Consider the following 19,344-nt stretch of genomic DNA (forward strand, 5'->3'; position numbering starts at 1 on the left):
AGCTTCAGCTGAGCCTCGTGGTCTCTAAGAACCCTGCTCTGGATCTCAGCTCTGCTCTAGAAAGTCTCCCTTTCACCTCCATTTCCTCAGAAACACTCTTCTCTCTCTGGACCCCATCCGTGGGATGAAGACACTGAACAATATGACCATGTGGCTCCCTTCCAGGCCTAGGATACCAAGAAAAACTTCTCAAGGCAAATATGGAGAAGACACCTTCTGAGGCCCCTGTGAGAATCTGAGTTCCATGTCACATCTGTCTGTTTTCCCAGCACTGTACCCGGCCGACACACGCTTGGCATTATACAACTCAGTAAATGAGAGGAATGCCCTGTGCATACGAGAGTCTTCCTGATAAGTTTTCACCATGGCCTTCGTTTGAAAATGGGGAAATCAAGCCCCCAGAGAGACAGAGATCAACTTGCCCAATGTCTCCTAGCAAGTCAGAACCCAAGTTCCTTGACTTTAATCCTCTCTCGTCAAGTTCTTGTATCTGCCAATGAGCACCTGAGGTCCAGGCAACTTTCAGCCATGACTCCAAATGTTAACTTACACTGGATGGAGGTTTTTGGACCGGCTCTGCCTTGTTGCTGGGGTGTGCAGGGTCAGCAGGGGCTGCTGGGACATCTGCCTCCTTTCCTGGAGAATTGAGAACACATGGATAAGCAGCAGGAAAAAGGGGAAAGCCCAGATACCATGCCCTCGCGGACAGCCCCAGCCAGGAGAGTTCTACCCAAGTCTGGGAAAATGAGAGGTGGTCCTGCCAGGGCCAGGCAGCCTGGGAAAATGACTGGAATGATGGGGACAGAACCTGGGCAGAGAGACTATCTTCTTTGGACTTGCTGGGAAAATCCCAAGGTGGCCACTGCTCCTCGCTACCCGGGACCTGCCTCAATGATACCAAGGGAGACACTTTACAATTAACAAAGTACTTTTATATTTGTCATCTCAGCCAATTCTCATGACAGCTCTGTATCTCCAATTTGAAGGAAGGAAACTGAGGCCTGGAAAGGTCACCAGATGGCCCACAGTCACGCAATCAGCAGCTGCACCTCTCACTCAGGGCGTGGGCCTGGCACCAAGCTGGGACTCAGAAATCGCTGCTGAACAGACAAGAGGCTGGAAATGCCCTCTGACGGCAGCACAGTGGACTCTGGGATCATCACTCTCCTCCATTTGTCCATTCAGCAAATGTAACCACAGCCGATGGAAGGCTCGCATACTGGCCTAGGCCAAGACTGTAGGTAGGCGGCAGCACAAGGCACTTGAGCCCCATGTGTGGGGGCCTTTTCTTCCCTTGCCCCGGACCTTGCCCCGTACTCAGAGACATGCTGAGGGATGCGTGGTGACCACACACAGGACCGCAACCCTCCCTCACAGGTGACGTGTTCCTTTAACAGGCAGTGTGTGTGCCTTACGTTTGAGGTACACTGCAGCAAGCTAACAGGAAATCCAGATTCTTCCGTGGGCCCCAGCGGTAAATGGAAAAAGTGGGGCCAGACCAGAGAGCTGTTGGTTCATGTGCCAAGTCTGAGTGACCCGAAGTAGCTGTCTGGAACGCTAGGCCTGGCACGCGGGAGCTGCTCGTTAAAGATCTGCTGACTAAATACGCTGATAGAGATCCTGAGGCCACATCTCAGGTGCAGTGTGTTGTTGTGATCCATCGCTAATGTCTGCCAGGGCCTCAGGAGTGCTGAGTCACCAGCCATTTTTACACAGAATTATTTTCAAGTCCCTTCCAAGTCTGACCTTCTCAGGGATGCTGTAGACAAAACATGACTAGGAGGATGGTCTGGGGCCCAAGGATAAATGGAGGAGATGTGGGTTTCTGAATGAGGAGGGAGACACTGTTAAGGGTCTAAAGGCTTCGGAGTCTGTTGAACGCCTGAAAACAACCCCGGCCCCCCGGTACCTGTGAGCTCAGCCAAGTGGTCAAAGGAGGCCAAAGAGGGAGATGGCGGTGGCAGCAGCTCGCTGTCCTTGACCAGCTCCTCGGCCTTCTGCCGCAGCCTAGATGCTTCCATCTGGGACTCTTCCAAAAGCTCCCCTGGGGAGATGATGGGCATAGGAGGAGCAAAGGAGTTACTCAGCTCAGTGCACCGGTTCTCCCGTCCCCATGCCCCTAAGCCTGCTTTTGCGTGGCTTCTGATGCTGCGGGTCCTGGGCTGCATTCCCACTGTTGCCTTGTGGGCTGAATGTGACACACCTCATTCCAGCCCCTAGGCATAAATGGGCCGGGTAAAGAAGGGGCCTCACAATCAGGGAGAACAGAGTAGAGGGGAATCTAGAACAAACTCTTGACCTCCTGGCACCGTCTGTCCTCCTGCCCCACTCCGGCCATTCCTGGCCAGGGGCTCTCAGACTGCCCGTCATGGTACCTGCGGCTACCCACAGCCTACAACCACCCTGGTCAGGGGCTGCCTGAAGGGAGGAGGCCCTTGATAATACCACCACCCCTCTCGGCCTCCTTCCCTAAGCTGCCATTCCAAGCAGAGATTTGCCAAGCAAGGATTCAGCATTTAGAAAATCAGGCACATGAGCTCACCCCCAAAGCCTCAGGCCAGAGAAGATGGCAGCAAAGCAAAGAGTTTTAGGGGCGTAGAGGAAAGAGACTCCTCTGGACAGGGTATCAATGAATCCTTCGCATGACTGGTTCAGTCACGTGGAGGTAAGCGGACTTGCTCCAGGCAATGGGGACAGCTTGGGCAAAAGCCAGGAAAGGAGAAATCAAGGGACCTATTCCCGCTTTGCTTCAAGCCAAGCTCAGCTCCCTGCTCCAACACTTGGGGGCCATGCCCTCGTTGCCCCAGTGATGCCAGCTCTCCTATATCTGGTGCTTCTGGAAGACGAGGCCATTCTGTTTCCATGTCCCCAAACTGGGCCTTCTAGCTCCTCCCCCACCTCCATGCCTCCTTCTAGGTCCCTCAGGTATTCTGAGTCCTGTCATCAGAAGGAGCTGGGGTGCTGGGGTGCTGGGGAATCAGGGCTGGGAATGCTGCCATCATGCTACAGAAGTGCACAAAGACACAGCTGTGGGACAGAAGCCAATGCTGGGCCAGGAGGGACAGAGGGATGACTTGGGTGGGGGCATATGCCAGCTGGCATTGCAGGCTGCAGGGAGGAGGCTTGCAGGGAGAGCGCAGGGTCTGTTTTACCTAACATCTTTATCCCTTGCATTTTTTCCTTCAGTCGGGAATTCTCCTCCACTAGGCGCTCAAAAGCTGCGGAAGCCTCTCCTGGAGGCACGCCGCCCCCAGGGTCGTAGATCCGGTATGGTCCTCTCCCTTCCATGAGGGTGGCTCCACCCCTGCCGTGGTGCCCACTTGGCTGTAAGGACAACAGCAGTATATCAGGGGGCAGGCCAGGCCACTGAGGCATCCTAGTCAATCAATGCCCCCAGAAGGCAGTCCCATAACCCAGAAAAGAACACAGCACTTGAAGCTGGTCTGGTCACAGCACAGCAGAGCAAGACAGTCACCTCCTTTGATCTGGACGCTGTGTCTCTATTAAGAGACACCCAAGAGTGGCATCAGTTTCTTTGGGCAGCCTCACTGTGCAGCTGGTTCATTTGGAACAGTAATCCACCATTGAGTACAAGAAAGAGCAAGGGACTTGGGAGTCAAAAAGCCTGAGCTCACGTCCTGTTGGTAGGGTCCAGAAGGACAGGGACCTTGCATTATGGCAGCCCCAGCGCCCAGCTCGGTAGAGCTATAAAGTGAATGTCCAGTGAACACTTAATGACTGAACAAACGGTCTAGCCATTAACTCACTGTGGGATTGTGGGTAGTCCCCTCCCCTCTCTGAGGGGAAATGAGAGTCTTCCACTAAATCAGTGATCTTTACGGTAAAACAAATGGGCCCTCAGGGATAAGCAAGTCAATCCAATCCAAAGTTTCACTCATATGTACGTTACCTTTTCTAAAAGAAAGAAGAAGGAGAAACCCTGACTAATATTTAATACACTCAATTGACACTGTCACCCTTTTCCTTCAGTCTCATATCATGTATGGTCTGTCCCTTGCAGTTCTAGTGAACAGATAAATTTTCCACCAAACGACTCTCTACTTGTGCAGCAAGGGTTTTGCATCAATCTGTTCAAGTAAGTTCATCTGCTTTATTCATTGGAAACTGCCCTGCAAAGTGACTGGAGAAGCCTAGTTCTGGAACTTAGCAGAGAAACTTCTTTCTTTCTTCCAGTCATTCATTCATTCATTCATTCATTCAGCAATTATTAATTGAGCATCTACTCTGTGCTGGGTACCAGTCTGGGCACTGGGAAATTATCAGCAAATAAAACAGACAAACAAATCCCTCAGGGAGCTCACATTCTAGTGGTCAAGACAGACAGACAGCTCGATGATAGGTGGATAAACATGGTATTAGGGGTGATTAAAACATCTATGGACAACAATTAAGCAGGGAAATATGAGGCAGGGAACTTACTTTTAAGTGGAGTTGTCAGGAAAGGCCTCACAGAGAAGGAGGCATTTGAGCAAAGACCCGAAGGAGGTGAGGGAACTAGCCAGGCAGGTTACCTGAGGGAAGAATATTCTAGGCAGAGAGAATAGTTAAGGGCAAAGGCCCCGAGGCTGAGAAGGGGATCCAGCTTCCAGCCCTGCAAAGGGCTTGCCACCCAGAAAGAGTTCCGAAGGGCAGGCTCCACTGGAGACCTCAGAAGGACTTGGGGCCCCAAAACCTCCTTCCCAAGATCATCACCCCCAGGGCAGGAATCCTCAAAGGCCCTTTGAGCACCCACACAGGGCTCACTGAAAGAAAAGGGTGAGCAAGTGCTAATAATGACAGCCCCATTCATTAATCATCTACTCGCCAGGCACTGCGTTCACCGCTTCGGGTACATTATCTCAGGTAAGCTGTGCACCAACCCTAAGATACCAGCTAAATTATCCTCATTGCATAAGGGAGGCTCTGTGAGGTTAAGTACCGAAGCCAGGATTACGTGGCCAGCACATGAGAGCCAAGATGCAAACCCAGCCTTGCCTAGGAAAGCGAGTTAAATTAACCCCCTGCTACACTGGCATACAAACTCCCATTTAAGACTCAGCCCCAAGGGCCAGACAGCGAGTTCCAGTCTGTGGGGTAACACCTGCCGAGCTGTCAGGTACCCTCTGGGCTGTTTCCCCCGCCTTGCAGCACAAGAAGTAATAAGCATTTTGACCAGAGGGTCCATATCACCACAGAATGGCATGGGCCAGAAAGAAAAAGAGAGTTCTGGTGAGTGGGACCCCTCCCCCAAAGACTGACAAACAGAAGATGAACATGTACTTCGAGAGGCACCCACGCCCTGCTGGGCCCCACAGATGCAAAGGACGGCTGCCCACACACCCGACACAAAAGTCATCACTGAGTTTAGGGGGGACTTGTTTTCAACGTGAAAGGTCAAGGTTATACAGCAGAGCATTAAAGCACCGACGTGTTCCCCGAACTACGGAGATGGCATGGGGAAGGCACTTAGCACAGTGACTGGTGTTTAGCAAGGTGCTCAAAAATGTTGGTAGACATGGTGGGGGAGTCCTTCCTCTGCACTCCCCACTCTCCTCACGTGCCTCTCCGGCCAAATACTTACCACCCTGTATGCAACGTATGTGACTGGTGTAAGCATTTGTGCATTTGACTGAGAACTTTCCGGAGGCTGTCACCAGCCTAGGTCTGGCACCTGGAAGGTGGGCCATGATTGAGAGCTGAATAGAGTTCACATATGGGAGGACTGAAGGCTTGGAAGAGGCTTGTAGCCACTTTTGGTGATAAGTGGCCCCATGTGTCCTGGGTCCTGCTCACCACTCTACACTCACCCTAAACGGAACTCGCGGCTGACATTCCATGATGACTTGGGTATGGCATCCGGCTTGCCCAGTAGACCAGGAGCTCTATGAGAGCAGGGGTCAAGTCCACCTTGTCTACCAGCGTATCTTCAAAGTGGTCCACAATAGAGCCTCAGTAAGTGTCTAATCAGAGCAGAGAGAGCCTGTGACCTGCCTCTGCCTCCTGAGAAGCCAACTGAAAACATCCCAAGAGCCTGGCTGTGACCCGCCACCGACCAGCGGCACTAGGATGGCCACATGCTTCTTTTTTTTTTTTTTAATGTTTATTTATTTTTGAGAGAGACAGAGACAAAATGCGAGTGGGTTAGGGGCAGACAGGGAGGGAGACACAGCATCCGAAGCAGGCTCCAGGCTCCGAGCTGTCAGCACAAAGCCCGACACAGGGCTTGAACTCACGAGCTGTGAGATCATGACCTGAGCTGAAGTCAGATGCTTAACTGACTGAACCACCCAGGCGCCCCGAGATGGCCACATACTTCTGAGACCAGGGCCGGCACAACCATGCTCCTTTAGGGATACCCGGATGTCAGGCCAAGTGACAGAGCAGGATATGGGATACAGGAACTGAAACCTCATCTCCGTGTCCTCCAAACTGCATGACACTCAGTGTTGGGGAGCCGACACAGAAGAGGGTTCAGGGAAGCCAAGGAAGGAGCAAGCAGGCTATTCTCCCGACTCCAGCCTCGCAGGCAGCGCCCGGGGGCAGGGCGAGCAAACAGGCTGCGGGGCAGGAGGCCAACGGAGCCCACACACAACAGCCCGATGTGAGAAAACCCTCTCTGGAGGTGAGGGGAGCCACCCAGGGGAGGGCCTGGACTTCTGGAGGGAAGAAACGCAATAAGAGAAATGGGGAATTTCCACATCCTGCTGACCTCACGCCCAGATGGTCAGCGGCAGTTCCAGGGTGACTGCCGGGTAGATGGGAACTCTCTTCCTGTCACTGTGGTTTCTGTAACCTTTCCTGAAGAGGGGAATCATTCCCAGGATGACGGAGCTGGAAGGGAATCTCCAAGGCGACTGGCATGACCCAGGGGTCCTCTGAGGGAGGGGCTGCACCCCTCTCCTGTCTCCCATAGGCAGCCACCTAGTCTTCCCTGGTCACAGACGGCACAGTGTGTGTGGAGGGGCAAGGGGGGACGGGCCCCAGCCCCTGCGAGGGGCAGCACCGAGGCCAGCGCTGAAGCTTCCTGGACATCGGCTCACCTGACTCTCCCTCACAGTATGAGGACAGCGAGTCAGGGCCCAGAACGTGAAGACCAAGGTCACTCAGCAAGATGGAGCTGGAACCAGAAGGTCCTTGCTCTCGATCTCGAGTCTGCCCGCTGCCCTCGCCCTCCGTTTCCCCTCCCGAGCTAAGATCCCACTGCAAAGCAGAGACCCCGCCCCATGTTCTTATAGGACCTGGTAGAATCCACGTCCATCCGGGCCTGGTGCCAGCAGCTACAGAAGAGCAAGTGCCACACCAGCAGTGCAACACCAACCCCCGCCTTCTGAACACAGAAACAGCCGGGAACGAAGTGGCAACCGCTCAGACCTCTGTCCTAAGCAAGAGCTCAGCTGAGGGGTGCCCTGGGCTCCCACAGCCGGCCCCAATAGCCTGGGAGTACCCGCTGGGGGTACCAGAAGGTCCCATCTGGGGCAGAAAGGGGCCCAGATAGATGGGAGGCCAGGCGGCAACCACAGAGTGTGAGGATGGAAAAGATGCTGTTGAACCTGAAGCAGCCCCAAAGAGGAGGACATGGTGTGACAAGGTGACAGAAGAAGAGCCAAGTGGGTGTGGTGGGGAGGAGGGGGGGGGCAGAAGTGTGGGCTCAAATCACAGCCTCCATCTGAGAAGAAAAGAACTGAAAGAGGTTGGACTTGGAATTGAACTTGCATTCCAGCTCCTGCACCCAAGTGTTCTGGCCCATCTGAGACTGTCTTGTGATGAGCCGTGGGCTGGTTCCAGGAGGGGGCTCCCAGGCCCTCCAAATGACACGAGCTTGCATAACCTGTAACATGTGCAGAACACCTAGCAGTGCCCCACGCTTTGTTTTTCCATCTGATTGTCACAACAGCCGTGGGAAGATGACAGGGCTGATGTCTATTTGCCAGATGAGGAAACTGAGGCCCCTGGGGAACTTTAATAAGCTCAAGCTAAGGCTGCTGGGCACTGGCTGCATACTGCGGGAAGTGAAGTTCTCCCTGCCCCCGAGGGAAAAGCCTGAGTGGATCTCTGGTACCTGGAGTCAGGAGGTCCCAGGTAGCCAATGGCCACATCCCCAGGCGGAGGCAGGGGCTGCCAGGGATGCCAGTGGGAAGGGGCAACAGAGGGCCGAAGGGAAGGGGTCTCTAGGAAGGAAGGCACAGGACAGAAAGTCAGAAGGTGCTAGCATCTACTCTGCTGCCCACTTTCATGGCCATAGGCAAGCCTGCCCACTCTCTGCACGCCGGGTCCTCGTGTGCACAGGGAGGAGCCTGGACTAGAGAGAAACATGGTGATGTCGTAGGGCGGGCCTAAGGATCAACCAAGACCCAAGCCCCGGGAGCCAGCAGCAAGGCAAGGAAAGAGAGGGGGCCCAACACACCGGAGGTAGCACAGCCGTGGAGTCAGGAAGAAAGGGTCCCGATACAGGGCGTGGGTGATGCAGGTGAGGCACACAGCGTGTAACACTGAAAGGGGTGCTCGAGTGCAAGCACGGGACCCGGAGCAGGAGCCCCCCTCAGGTGCGGCACCAGGGGGCGTCACCTGTGCTGACCCCTCCCGAGTCCCAGCTCTGTCTACCCCTGCAGGCTGTGTGCCCCTTCTGAGCCTCAGCTGCCTCTGTTGCACAACAGGAATAACAAGAGAACCCACCTGCTGTCAGACTAAAGAAATTAATCGCAAACATATATGTACAGTTGTAAGGGAGTTCTCACTTTCTACTTCATACTTCCTGGTTACTTGATTTACTCAACAAGAAACATTCATTTTATAATAAAATTTCCAAAGTAATTATGATGTGTGTATAGCACCTAGTTAAGTGCCTGGCACGCAGTGGGTTCTTAGTAAAAGGTTGGGGCAGCCCCATAACTCCAGCCCACTGATTTAGGGCCAAGTCTCCCCCACTCCCATATACCCCCCCTTTTAACGGAGTTTTTACGTTCCTCTGCCGGCTCGGTAAGCTAGGTCGTGACACCACTGAATTTCTGGTAACTGCAAAAAAAATCGTTGAGCACGACACTGGTACAACCACAGCTAATGGAGACGCAGCTCTGAAAAGCCGAAGGTACCACACTCACCAAAGACTGCGAAGCATCTAAGCCTCCCTTTCCTCAACTGTAAATGGAAATATCCTCCAACCCTCCCCCCCACCACACCCCCACCGCCCGGGATGAGAGGAAGTCATGAAAGCACCTTGCAAAGTAAAGCAAACATCTCTTTGTGTTCGTACTTTATGATGATCTCCAGTCCTCCCCACCCATTTCACCATCAGGGAAACTATGGACCCAGGGCCATCCATCAAAGAGCAAGCTGTGCCCTCTTGATGACCATCAGCAAGGACACAGCACCTACTTTAGAGGGCGTGTACTTGGGAGCACGCCCTGGCATCCTTGTCAGTGAGGACTTAATGCACTCTTTGCAACAATTCGGTAATCAAGAGGCTGCATGTAAAAACAAGGAACTGGGCCCAGAAGTCATGGGATCGAGGCAACGTCCACCAGAGCAAACATCTTCCCCTCGCTGGGCTTCAGTTTCCTAAAAAGAGGGGCCTGTATCTGCAACACTAGCAATAACATAAGGGATTGACTAGACAATCTTTAAGGCCCCTTCTAGTTCTGATATTCCAGAACTTACAATTTATCATTGCCCCTTTCTGTAACTGTCTGACCTTGAGAAGGCTGCTCTCCTCAGCTCCAATCCCTCCTAATTCCCAAGTGGATTCCCCTGAACCAAGAGTCTTCCCACAAGTGCTATCAGAGTGCCTCTGCCGCCCCCAAGAGCAGTCAGAGAGCCCCAAATGATGTCTGCAGCCCTTCGCTGGGTCCTCCCTGCCTCCCTAGCATGCACCCAGGCTCCAGTCCAGCTTGAGGACTGTGTCCCTCAAACACAGCACACATCTCCTCTGTGTCCTTCTTCTTCCCGTCCCCTGTGCTGCCTCCCCCACAGAGGGAGCCCCACTGGCTCCACTCAGCCTCCAAGATGCAGGCTCCCCATCATGAGCCTGGGGACAAGACCATGGACCAGAACCATCATCTGGCTGGCACCACTGCAAAAGGAGGAGAAGGAGCATCTGACGCAAGCTGGGAGAGGACCTGGCAGTTAAGTGCTACCATATGCCAGGCACGGGGCTGTATCATTATGCACACTGCTTCATTTTCTCCTCACCATAGAGATGAAAACTGTCCCTGTTTTCCAGCAAGGAAACCAATCTTCTCAGCTAGATAGTGTTATCTCTATTTTTCAGGTAAGGAAGCCAACTCAGAGAGGTTAAGTCACTTGCCTAAAAACACATAGCTGGTGAGTGGCAGAACAAATAATCCAGGCTCAATCTGTCAGACTCCAACACTGGGTGCCCTTTCCACTGGCCCGTACCGCCTGAGAGACAAGGGGCTGAGGCACAGTGGGAGGAAACCAGTCCTGCCGTCTGGCTATCTGGAACATGCTCCCCAGTTCCCAGCACCTGCCTCCATGCATCTCTAATTTTGTATACAACCAGGCCCCAGTCTGCCCTTGATCACCTGCAGTCACCAGGGCTTAGAATCTCAGGCTGGAAGGAAGCTCAGGGGAAATTCAGTCCTGTACTTATCCAGTCCCCAGGGGAGCCAAGGGACTCCAGATGACCATCTTAGGGACCCAACTTCCTCCCTAAGGACCCTCCCCTGGGTAACCAACACTGGCTGTGGTTAGACTACTCCCAGTTCGACTTCTACCAGCCCTCACTTTACCCTCTGGGGTCCTCTAGAATAAGGAACAAGATGCCCCTCTTCTCCAGTTCAGCCCTGCAGAGATTTGGAACCTACAGCATTCTCTTGAAGCTGATTAGACCCCGTTCCCTGTGCTGTTCCTTGAGGGACTGGCTTCTAGACCCCTCCCCCTATCTACCTCCCTCAACCCTCTACCACTACCCTATCCGTAGCTGGTCCTGAAATTGGACACAACACTCCAGGTGTGGTTTACCTGACCAAACAGAAGAACTTTCACCTCCACCTTTTTAGGTATTGTGTTTCTCTTGATACAGCCTTGTGTACATTTGTTTTTCTTGTAGCTGGGTCACCCACAGCGTGGAATGTTGTTTCTCAATGACGTCAACACCTGCTTGTACGCCTGATCAGCTGAGAACAAAGTTCTCATAGAAAAGTAACGCTTGAAGTTTCAATCATCTACAGGACCAGAGGTAACTGACTATATCAGTAATCCTCTAAGAATCCAGAAATTTTTGCGTCACTGCCCACAGGAGCTGAACAAAAATGTGCACTGCCACATGCTTTGTAACTGCGAAATGTCCTAAACGTCCACCAGGGAGGCACTGGTTTTATAAACCCTGGTGCATTCACTCGCTGGAATACTATGCAGTCATCAAAAAGAACGGGGCAGACTGATGTGCAATGACATCAAAACATGTCCATAAAATATCGTTAGGGATAAAAAGCAAAGTCTAATACTATTTTTGTATTTCTTTTTAAAGTTTATTTATTTTTTTTAGTAATTCCTACACCCAGTGTGGGGCTCCAACTTACGAACCTGAGATCAAGAGTTGTATGTTCTTCTGGCTGAGCCAGCCAGGCACTCCAGGATACCACTTTAAAAAAACCCCACATACAACTGCATGTGTGTCTATATGTACGTACATGTACGTGTAGATACACAGACATGTACACGTCTATGTACATACATGTGTGTAAAATCTTAAATCACATAGAAAAAGGTTTGGAAAGATGCACACCAAGCTGCTGTAGCAGCTCTAGAGAGGGACTTGGGATAGGGACTAGAAACAAAAGAAACTTTTATTTTACCTATAAAACTGAAACTCTTTTCAAGGGAAATCTAGTCCTGTTCTATTTTAAAAATACAGTCGGGGAGCACCTGGGTGGCTCAGTAGGTTGAGCGTCTGACTCTTGATTTCGACTCAGGTCATGATCCTAGGATCATGGGATTGAGCCCCACGTCGGGCTCTGTGCTGAGTGTGGAGCCTGCTTAGGATTTTCTGTCTCTCTTTCTCTTTCTCCACCCTCCCCCCCCCCCACCATGTGCACGTGCACACTCTCTCTATACATAAAAAAATAAAAATACAGTGGGGATAGGGAAAGGGAAAAAGAAGGAGAAAGAAGACATCTTTCTTTTTTTTAATTTTTTAAAAATGTTTATTCATTTTTGAAGGAGAGAGAGAGAGAGACAAAGCGTCAGCAGGGGAGGGGCAGAGAGAGAGGGAGACACAGAATCCGAAGCAGGCTCCAGACTACAAGCTGTCAGCACAGAGCCTGATGCGGGGCTCGAACTCACAAGCTGTGAGATCATGACCTGAGCTGAAGTCGGAAGCTTAACTGACTGAGCCACCCAGGTGCCCTGAAAGAAGATATCTTTCATTTTTTACTTTATGCCTTTTGTATTGCTTTAGTTCTGGGGAATTTTCCTCTGATGAGAATGCCATTGTAACTTTTTTAAAGGGATATCTTAAAATAAGTTTTAAAAATTTAAGTGTCTTGGGGCACCTGGGTGGCTCAGTCAGTTGAGCGTCCAACTTCGGCACAGGTCATGATCTCACGGTTCGTAAGTTTGAGCTTCATATCGGGCTCTCTGCTGTCAGCACAGAGACAACTTCGGATCTTCTATACCACCTCCCCCCCCCCCCCCCCAACCACCTCGGCCTGTCTCCCCCTCTCTCTCTCTCTCTCTCTCAAAAATATATAAACATCAAAAAATTTTTTTAAGTTCTGACAAGGTCATGACAATAGGGAAGGCCCATTCTTCTGGCACCAAATGAGGCCTGGAGGGCTGTGGGCAGGAGTGAGAGCTCATTATGTACCTGCTTCATATGGACAGACAAGGTTATAGGGATTTGATCACAAGAAAATTCCAGGAGCAAGTTTTCTAGTCAGGGAAGTCAGTGAATGGAGAGTTGGCAACTGTAGAGGCGAGTTTCAACCTGGAACCTACTGGAAAGGATCTGGCTTTGGGAAGGCCAGGGCTGGCCTTGAGATGACAAAGGCGGGAAGAGAAGCAACAGACTTTGGATAACCACCCTCAACTGGGAACAGTACAAAGCTCCCCGCCCACCGCCTGTGGGTCCTCACAGCAGGAACACCTGCTTTGCTGGAGAGGAAGCAGAGTCCAGACAGGTGCAGAGCTTGGCTCAAGGCCACACGATTGCCAAAGGACAAAGCAGAACCCACACCTGATCATCTATCACTGGTCCCACCCTGTACTCCTTGCTGCCGAAATCTTCCTAAGAGGGGTTGAGAGAGCAGCCCCAGCAACCCCAGCCCATGTTCCTTCCATCCCGTGCGTGCCTCCTCTCAGCTCCTGTGATCCACAGGTACACACACTCCGCGCCTAGAAGCCAGCTTCCATCCCAGCGGCTGGGACATCACTTGGCCCAGAAGGAGTGCCTCAACTATCAGCCATGGGGACAAAGGGCACCAGGTCCACCCTTAGACAAAAGGAACTTGGCTGGCCTTCTGTCTCCCAGTCCCCAATATGCCCAAAGCTGGTTAGCTAATGAAGGCTTTCTCCAACTCTGTAACTACCCCTCCAAGGGGGAAGGGGACAACCTGTAGGAATTTCCCTTCTCGGGGACGTCTGGGTGGCTCAGTCAGTTTAAATGTCCGACTTTGACTCAGGTTATGATCTCACGGCTTGTAGGTTCGAGCCCCGTGTTGGGCTCTGTGCTGACAGCTCAGAGCCTGGAGGCTGCTTCCGATTCTGTGTCTCTCTCTGTCTCTGCCCCTCCCTTGCATGCGTGCTCTCTCTCTCTCTCTAAAAAAAAAAAAAAAAAAAAAAGAATTTCCCTTCTCTACATATGGTGGAAGGAGGGCTCAAACCCTGGCTCAGTTCCTTGCCAGGTGACCCTGAACATACTACCCTTGTTCCTCCCCGTGGAAATGCTGGGAGGACCAACTAGGAACCACAGAGCTCCTTGCAGACCTTAAAGTACAACCCCAGCAGAAGCCACAGTGACTAGGAAGGGGACAGCTGGACAGGGGTGAGACCACTCAGATAAGAGCCAAAGATATTTTGTTCTAGAAGCAAAGGCTGGAAACTACCTAATGAAGAAGAAAATGAATACACTGGGGCAAGTTCATACCAGGGAATACAATACAGCCGTGAAAATGAATGAACTACAGCCAGAGATACAAACATGAATGGATCTCACAAACGCAATATTAGGCAAAACACAATTATCAGGCAAAACAATGCATACGGACAGTATGATAACATTTGAATAGCATTTTTAAACATATGAAATTACTACATATTGTTTAAGGACGTATATGTGTATAATAAAACTATAGAGAAACATAAGAGAATAAACCCTCAATCAGAACACTTGCTACTTCCATAAAGGGGATGATCACGGAGAAATTTCAGGTGTACAGGATCTGGATCTCTTAAGCCGGATGGGTGGGTGCCTGGTGTGTGCACGTTACCTTCTATGTCTGAAAGATCCCTTCATATTCTCTAAATGTCAGTGTTGCCATGCTTAGACCTCTGTTCTTCTTCCCAGGGGTTGGGGGATGGGGGAACACGTGCAGAGGCAGAAGTGGGGACAGAGGGACCAGCGTTCCTCAGACCACTGATGAAGCTGGCCACGAGGAAGGCACAGGACGATGGCCTGTCAGTCGGTGGAAAGTGGAGCGAGTACTCTCCAGTGTGGGTGGAGACCAAACCAAAGGCCCCTGACTCATGGGACACCCCCCACGCCCGCCCTAAAAATACCAGCTCTGGCCTCTAAGTATGACTCCTTGGTGACACAACTCCTACAGCACCCCCACCCTCCCCCCCCCCCCACACACACATATCTGCCAGGCCACCCGGTTTGTCCACCCTGTAGGTGTTCAAGAACACAGGGAACAGCTTCAGGGTGAGGTCCCTGGGGAGAGAGGAGCTCAGCCCTGCCTGGGGACAAAGAGCCAGCTGTTCCTCAGGCCAGTCATCTGTTCCTTTCAGAAGAGTGACTGTCCTGGGCCAGTCATGGGGAAAAAACATCAAAAACTTCCTGCAACTAACTGGCCATCGTGGCTGCCAAGGTCTATCTCTGGAGATTGGGGAGCTCTGCTCCGCAGAACCAACGGAGCTGCTCCCTGCTTCCCTGAGCCTCCCTTTTGGGAACTCTCCAGAGGGTCCCAGACACCCTCCTTTCAAAGAGGGACGCGGAAAAGAGAAGCAGGCACTTCGGGCAGGCAGGGGTACAGCAAGGAGGCGTGGGCAGGGTGGACCCAGAAAGGCCTGGCCCGGCGGGAAGAGCCAGAGAGAGGGCAGGCAGCCCGGTCACTGGGGTACAGAGTTTTTAAGGCTGAAGGAAAACATTCTAAGACACCAGCAAGTGGACTGCCTTCATTTTGCAGTAACACCAAAGCCAGCAGAGGAAGAAGACCTGCCCAAGGCTGCCCAGGATGGTGGGGACACAGAGGGGAGGCAGACCTAGGCTTTCTGGGGCTCGCTGGGCACCCTCTTCCCACACGGAACCATGCCTGCCCTCCCTCAAAGCGGTCGGGTGGCAATGAGGGAAAAGGAGGTGAGACCGGGGGAACCTGCACCTGGGGCAGGGGGTGCCCACAAAATCAAACCATCCATAACATGGGAAGAGGCTGCCTACAGGCAGTAGTGCACTCCCTGACCCTGGGGATGGGGTCAAGCTGAGGCTGAAGGACCACCTGCCGGGGTGCGAGGTGCTGTTGAGGGACTTCAGGCCAGATGTCTGCTGTGCGTGCGTGTAAGTGTCCACTATTCCAAACAGGGATGGAAAGGCATCTGACACAGAGCAGAGGACGACCCATCCAGACAGGACACAGCATGGTCCGCAAGTGGCAGAGGGGTTAAGGCCGGTTATCCCCAAATATGGAGTATCGGACCCTCTCCATCATTGTCCTACTGAAATCCCTGCAACATCCTCATGACAATCATCACTAACAAGGTCAGCAGCTAGCACTGACTGATCACTTACCCCACATCGGCCCTGCGCTGTCCCATGAATTCGCAGCATGGGAGAAGACAGCGCTGACCTCAGAGAGCCTTACAGATGAGGAGGCAGGGGCTGCACCCTCTCAGGTGTGCCAAACTCTGAAGCACACGCTCTCCACCAGGGGTTCCCACCGTGCGCCACACCAGGCATGGGCACGACCCGCTGCCTCGGCCCCTCGGGGTACAGGGACCAGTATGCGTTTAACAAGCCACCCAGATGCTCCACATGCGTGCTTACAGTTTGCCAGCCCCGCTGCTCTAATCACTTCCCAAGGCTGCCAACAAGGGAGAAACCACCACTTCTCTGTCTGGTAGTCAAGACCTTCAGGGTTTTTCCTGGGCTAGCTGGTCAGCTCCCCCAACCCAGCAAAGCCTTACCCCCAATCCTCTACCCAGTCTACAAGTTCCAGAGGGGCTCAGGCCCCACTCTGCTCTCATCGTCTTCCTAGAGTCCGGCCTTGAAGTCACCTCCCTCCGGAAGCCTCCTGACCACCTGGTGCCCCCAAACTGCCCTGCACTCCAGTGAGACTTATGCCGGGCACTTGGGGGCACATGCTCAGAGCACATTTCTCTGCATTCCACTGCCAGTTCCCGGACGGCCAAGCTAGTTCCTTATGTACCCAAGCATCATGTTCCTCTGCAAGCACTGGGCACAAGGGTGGTCAGGAAAAGCGTGCTGGCTATCAGAGAGAGAGAAAAAAAAATCCCTTGGGGAGCACGTTCTGGTTCTCCGACTGACGCTGCCACTACCCTTCGGGGACAAGTGTGTTCCCATCTCCCCGCCTGGGTGAAATGCACCATTATTCTAGTTTCTTTTATTCTACGCATCCATTGAACCCCAGACACTCGTGTACCAAGAATGCACATGCACTAAAGTGGTTCCTGCTCTCATCCTTCTCTCCCGGGAAAAGAGAAAGACAACAGACAAGTAAACACTAAAAATTATTATATTCTAGACACTAAGCTCTGTACATATACTTTCTCAGTCGCAAATAAACAAGATTATTTCAGAGCATGATGAATGCATAAAAACATAACAGTAATACGACAGAAAGTGAAAAAAGGGGCTACTTTGCATAGAATGATCAGGGAAGGCCCCTTTAAAGAGGTGACATTTGAGCTGAGACTTGGCAGATAAGGAAGAACCAGCCACGTAAAGAAATGGGGAAAGGTGTTCCAGGCAGAAGGAACAGCACATACAAAGACCTCGAGTCAAGAACAAGCTTGGTGTGTTGGAGGGAAGACAAGCAGGCTGCAGGGGCTAAATTGCAGTGCAAACAGAAGTAATACCAAGCAGTACTCAGAGACAGAGGCAGACAGACGGCCTCCTACAAATGTGAGGGGCTCAAATGAGGTCGGCCCCATCCAGCCCAGGACATCTGGACCCCAACTCACAGGCAACATTAGGGTCAAGGGTATAAGTCAGACCCCTTAACTTCCTGGGGCCCCAAAAGACCTGGTGTGGGCATAGGGGCAGGCACCACCCCTCAGCATGAGAGCCTCACGGGTACCCACAGGACACCCCGGGGTGGTGGAAAACAGGGCCACAGAAGTATGTAGAATACAGGACACTCACAACTGCAGCTTCCAGGGGGACATGATCAAGTGCTTCCATGAAGTGCCAGTTCCTGATTACACTATTTTCCCAGGACACAGAGAGGACAGACACCTTGGTCCGTGGAAAGAGAACAGGGCCATGCTGTTCAAGGCTTACTGGTCTTGGCCAAATCTTAACCTTTTGGGGTCTCGATTCCTCATTTGAAAACTGAGGCTACTAGTAGGCACTAGAGCTAATAGCAGTTAGAGCCGTTGAAAAGATTAAATGAGATACTGAAGGTGAAGCACTATGCCCAGCACACGGTAAGTGTTCATAAATGTACACTGTCATCGTTACTGCCATTGGATTTTCACTGTCTCAGTTCTCTCTGCTGTAAAATAAGGAGATTAATCACGAGATTCCTGTGAGCTTGTACTAAAAAATGTTCTAGCCTCTTAATGCAATATCCGTTGTCAGGAATACAAAAAAAAAAAAAAAAAAAGAATCCTCTTTCCTGACTTCTCATAAGATGCTGAATTCCCCTCTACCACACCCTGCTGTTTGGAAAATAGATGTTGATTAAATTCTATTTTAATGATACTGTGAAATCAACATGATGCACTGGGAATCCACAGATTTCTCTGTACTGTCATTCTGCAAGGAAGTAGGGATGGATGTTGCTGATTCTTCTGTATCCGGCCCCCCAACCAAAACACAATCTCTCATTCAGTCGCACAAAACTCCCACCCACTTCCATACACACAATTAATGAATGTATAATGCAACCACTTCCATACACACCACCACACACACACACACACACACACACACACACAAATGTCCTACAGTGGAAAACTCACCCACGCGTAGAAACACATCCAAAATCACTCCCAGAAACTCACTACGGCTACCCTGCAAAATGCACACAAATGTTGCTTCCAACAGTGTGCAAAATTCGTTCAAAAGAAACTGAATAGCAGGGACTCTGAAGCCAAAGGCCCGGGTTCAACTCCTTACTTTGCAACTCCCTAGCTGTGTGACCCCAATCTCTAAGTGCCTCGATTCCCTAAACTGTAAAATGGGGATAATAATAATACTGATTTTAAGGGGAAATGTGACAATTACATGAGTTTAAAACATGTTAAAGGTTTAAATCAGCACTTGGAAAGCGCCCAATAACTTCGCCCAATAACTTCTTTTCCTCTTCCTTACATGTGCACACTGCTCCCAAGCTGGTCTCGCACACTGTAAACAGACCCACGCCAGCCCACTGTCCCCTAACCGGCGGCTCTGCACGCCCCGCACATTCGCCTGCACGCTGTTCCCAGACAGCGCTCACCCACGCAGTGCGCAGGCGCGCCCACCGCCCTCCGAGCCCTGCAGGGATTCGCCACTGCCCGACCCCAGCCACCCGGGCCTCACGCGCCGGGGCCCAGAAGCCGAGGAGCCCAGGCCACCGGGCCGGGCCTGACCTCCCCCTTCCTCCGTGCCGGGTCACTGCCGAGGCTCTGAACGGCCGGGTCCCGGACTCCCTTCCGCCCCACCCTCGCTCTGCCCGGCAGGCTTACCTGAGGGTGGGGGTCTTGGGACACAGCGCCCCGCTCTCCGCGCCCAGCCCCGGGTCCAGGGACAGGTTATGGGCCGCGGCCAGGATCTGGCCCTCAGAACTCCTCGGGCTCCCGGCCGGGGCGGAGGACCGCGCCGGGGACGAGGAAGTGTCGGGGGCTGGGCCACCCTACCCCTGGGAAAGTCCCCGGAGATCGACAGGCCGCTCGCCCAATCGCGCTACGCCGCCGGGGCGGGCCCGCGGCCGCGGGGGTGGGACGAAA

The 19,344-nt window shown here is 52.3% G+C and overlaps 1 protein-coding gene across 4 annotated transcripts in view; it reads right to left on the minus strand.

Moving 5' to 3' along the window:
- The window catches only part of TNIP1 (TNFAIP3 interacting protein 1), a 46,875-nt gene extending 27,659 nt beyond the window's left edge, over nucleotides 1–19,216 (minus strand). For 2 of the 4 annotated variants that reach the window (XM_019464453.2, XM_019464450.2), the window contains exons 1-4: nucleotides 19,084–19,216; nucleotides 3,153–3,324; nucleotides 1,910–2,044; nucleotides 551–636 (exon numbers count right to left, since the gene is read on the minus strand). In XM_019464453.2, coding sequence (XP_019319998.2) covers nucleotides 551–636; nucleotides 1,910–2,044; nucleotides 3,153–3,288 — 357 coding nt within the window. In that variant the 5' untranslated portion in view covers nucleotides 3,289–3,324; nucleotides 19,084–19,216. Of the gene's footprint in view, nucleotides 1–550; nucleotides 637–1,909; nucleotides 2,045–3,152; nucleotides 3,325–4,440; nucleotides 4,533–19,083 lie in introns of those variants that run through there. The other 2 variants (XM_053907043.1, XM_019464454.2) reach the window with 2 other exon arrangements.
- Nucleotides 19,217–19,344: the final 128 nt, after the last annotated feature.

This window comes from Panthera pardus, unplaced genomic scaffold (genome assembly GCF_024362965.1).
Source record: "Panthera pardus isolate Hobbes unplaced genomic scaffold, ASM2436296v1 HiC_scaffold_2, whole genome shotgun sequence".
NCBI classification, from domain to species: Eukaryota; Metazoa; Chordata; class Mammalia; order Carnivora; family Felidae; genus Panthera; species Panthera pardus.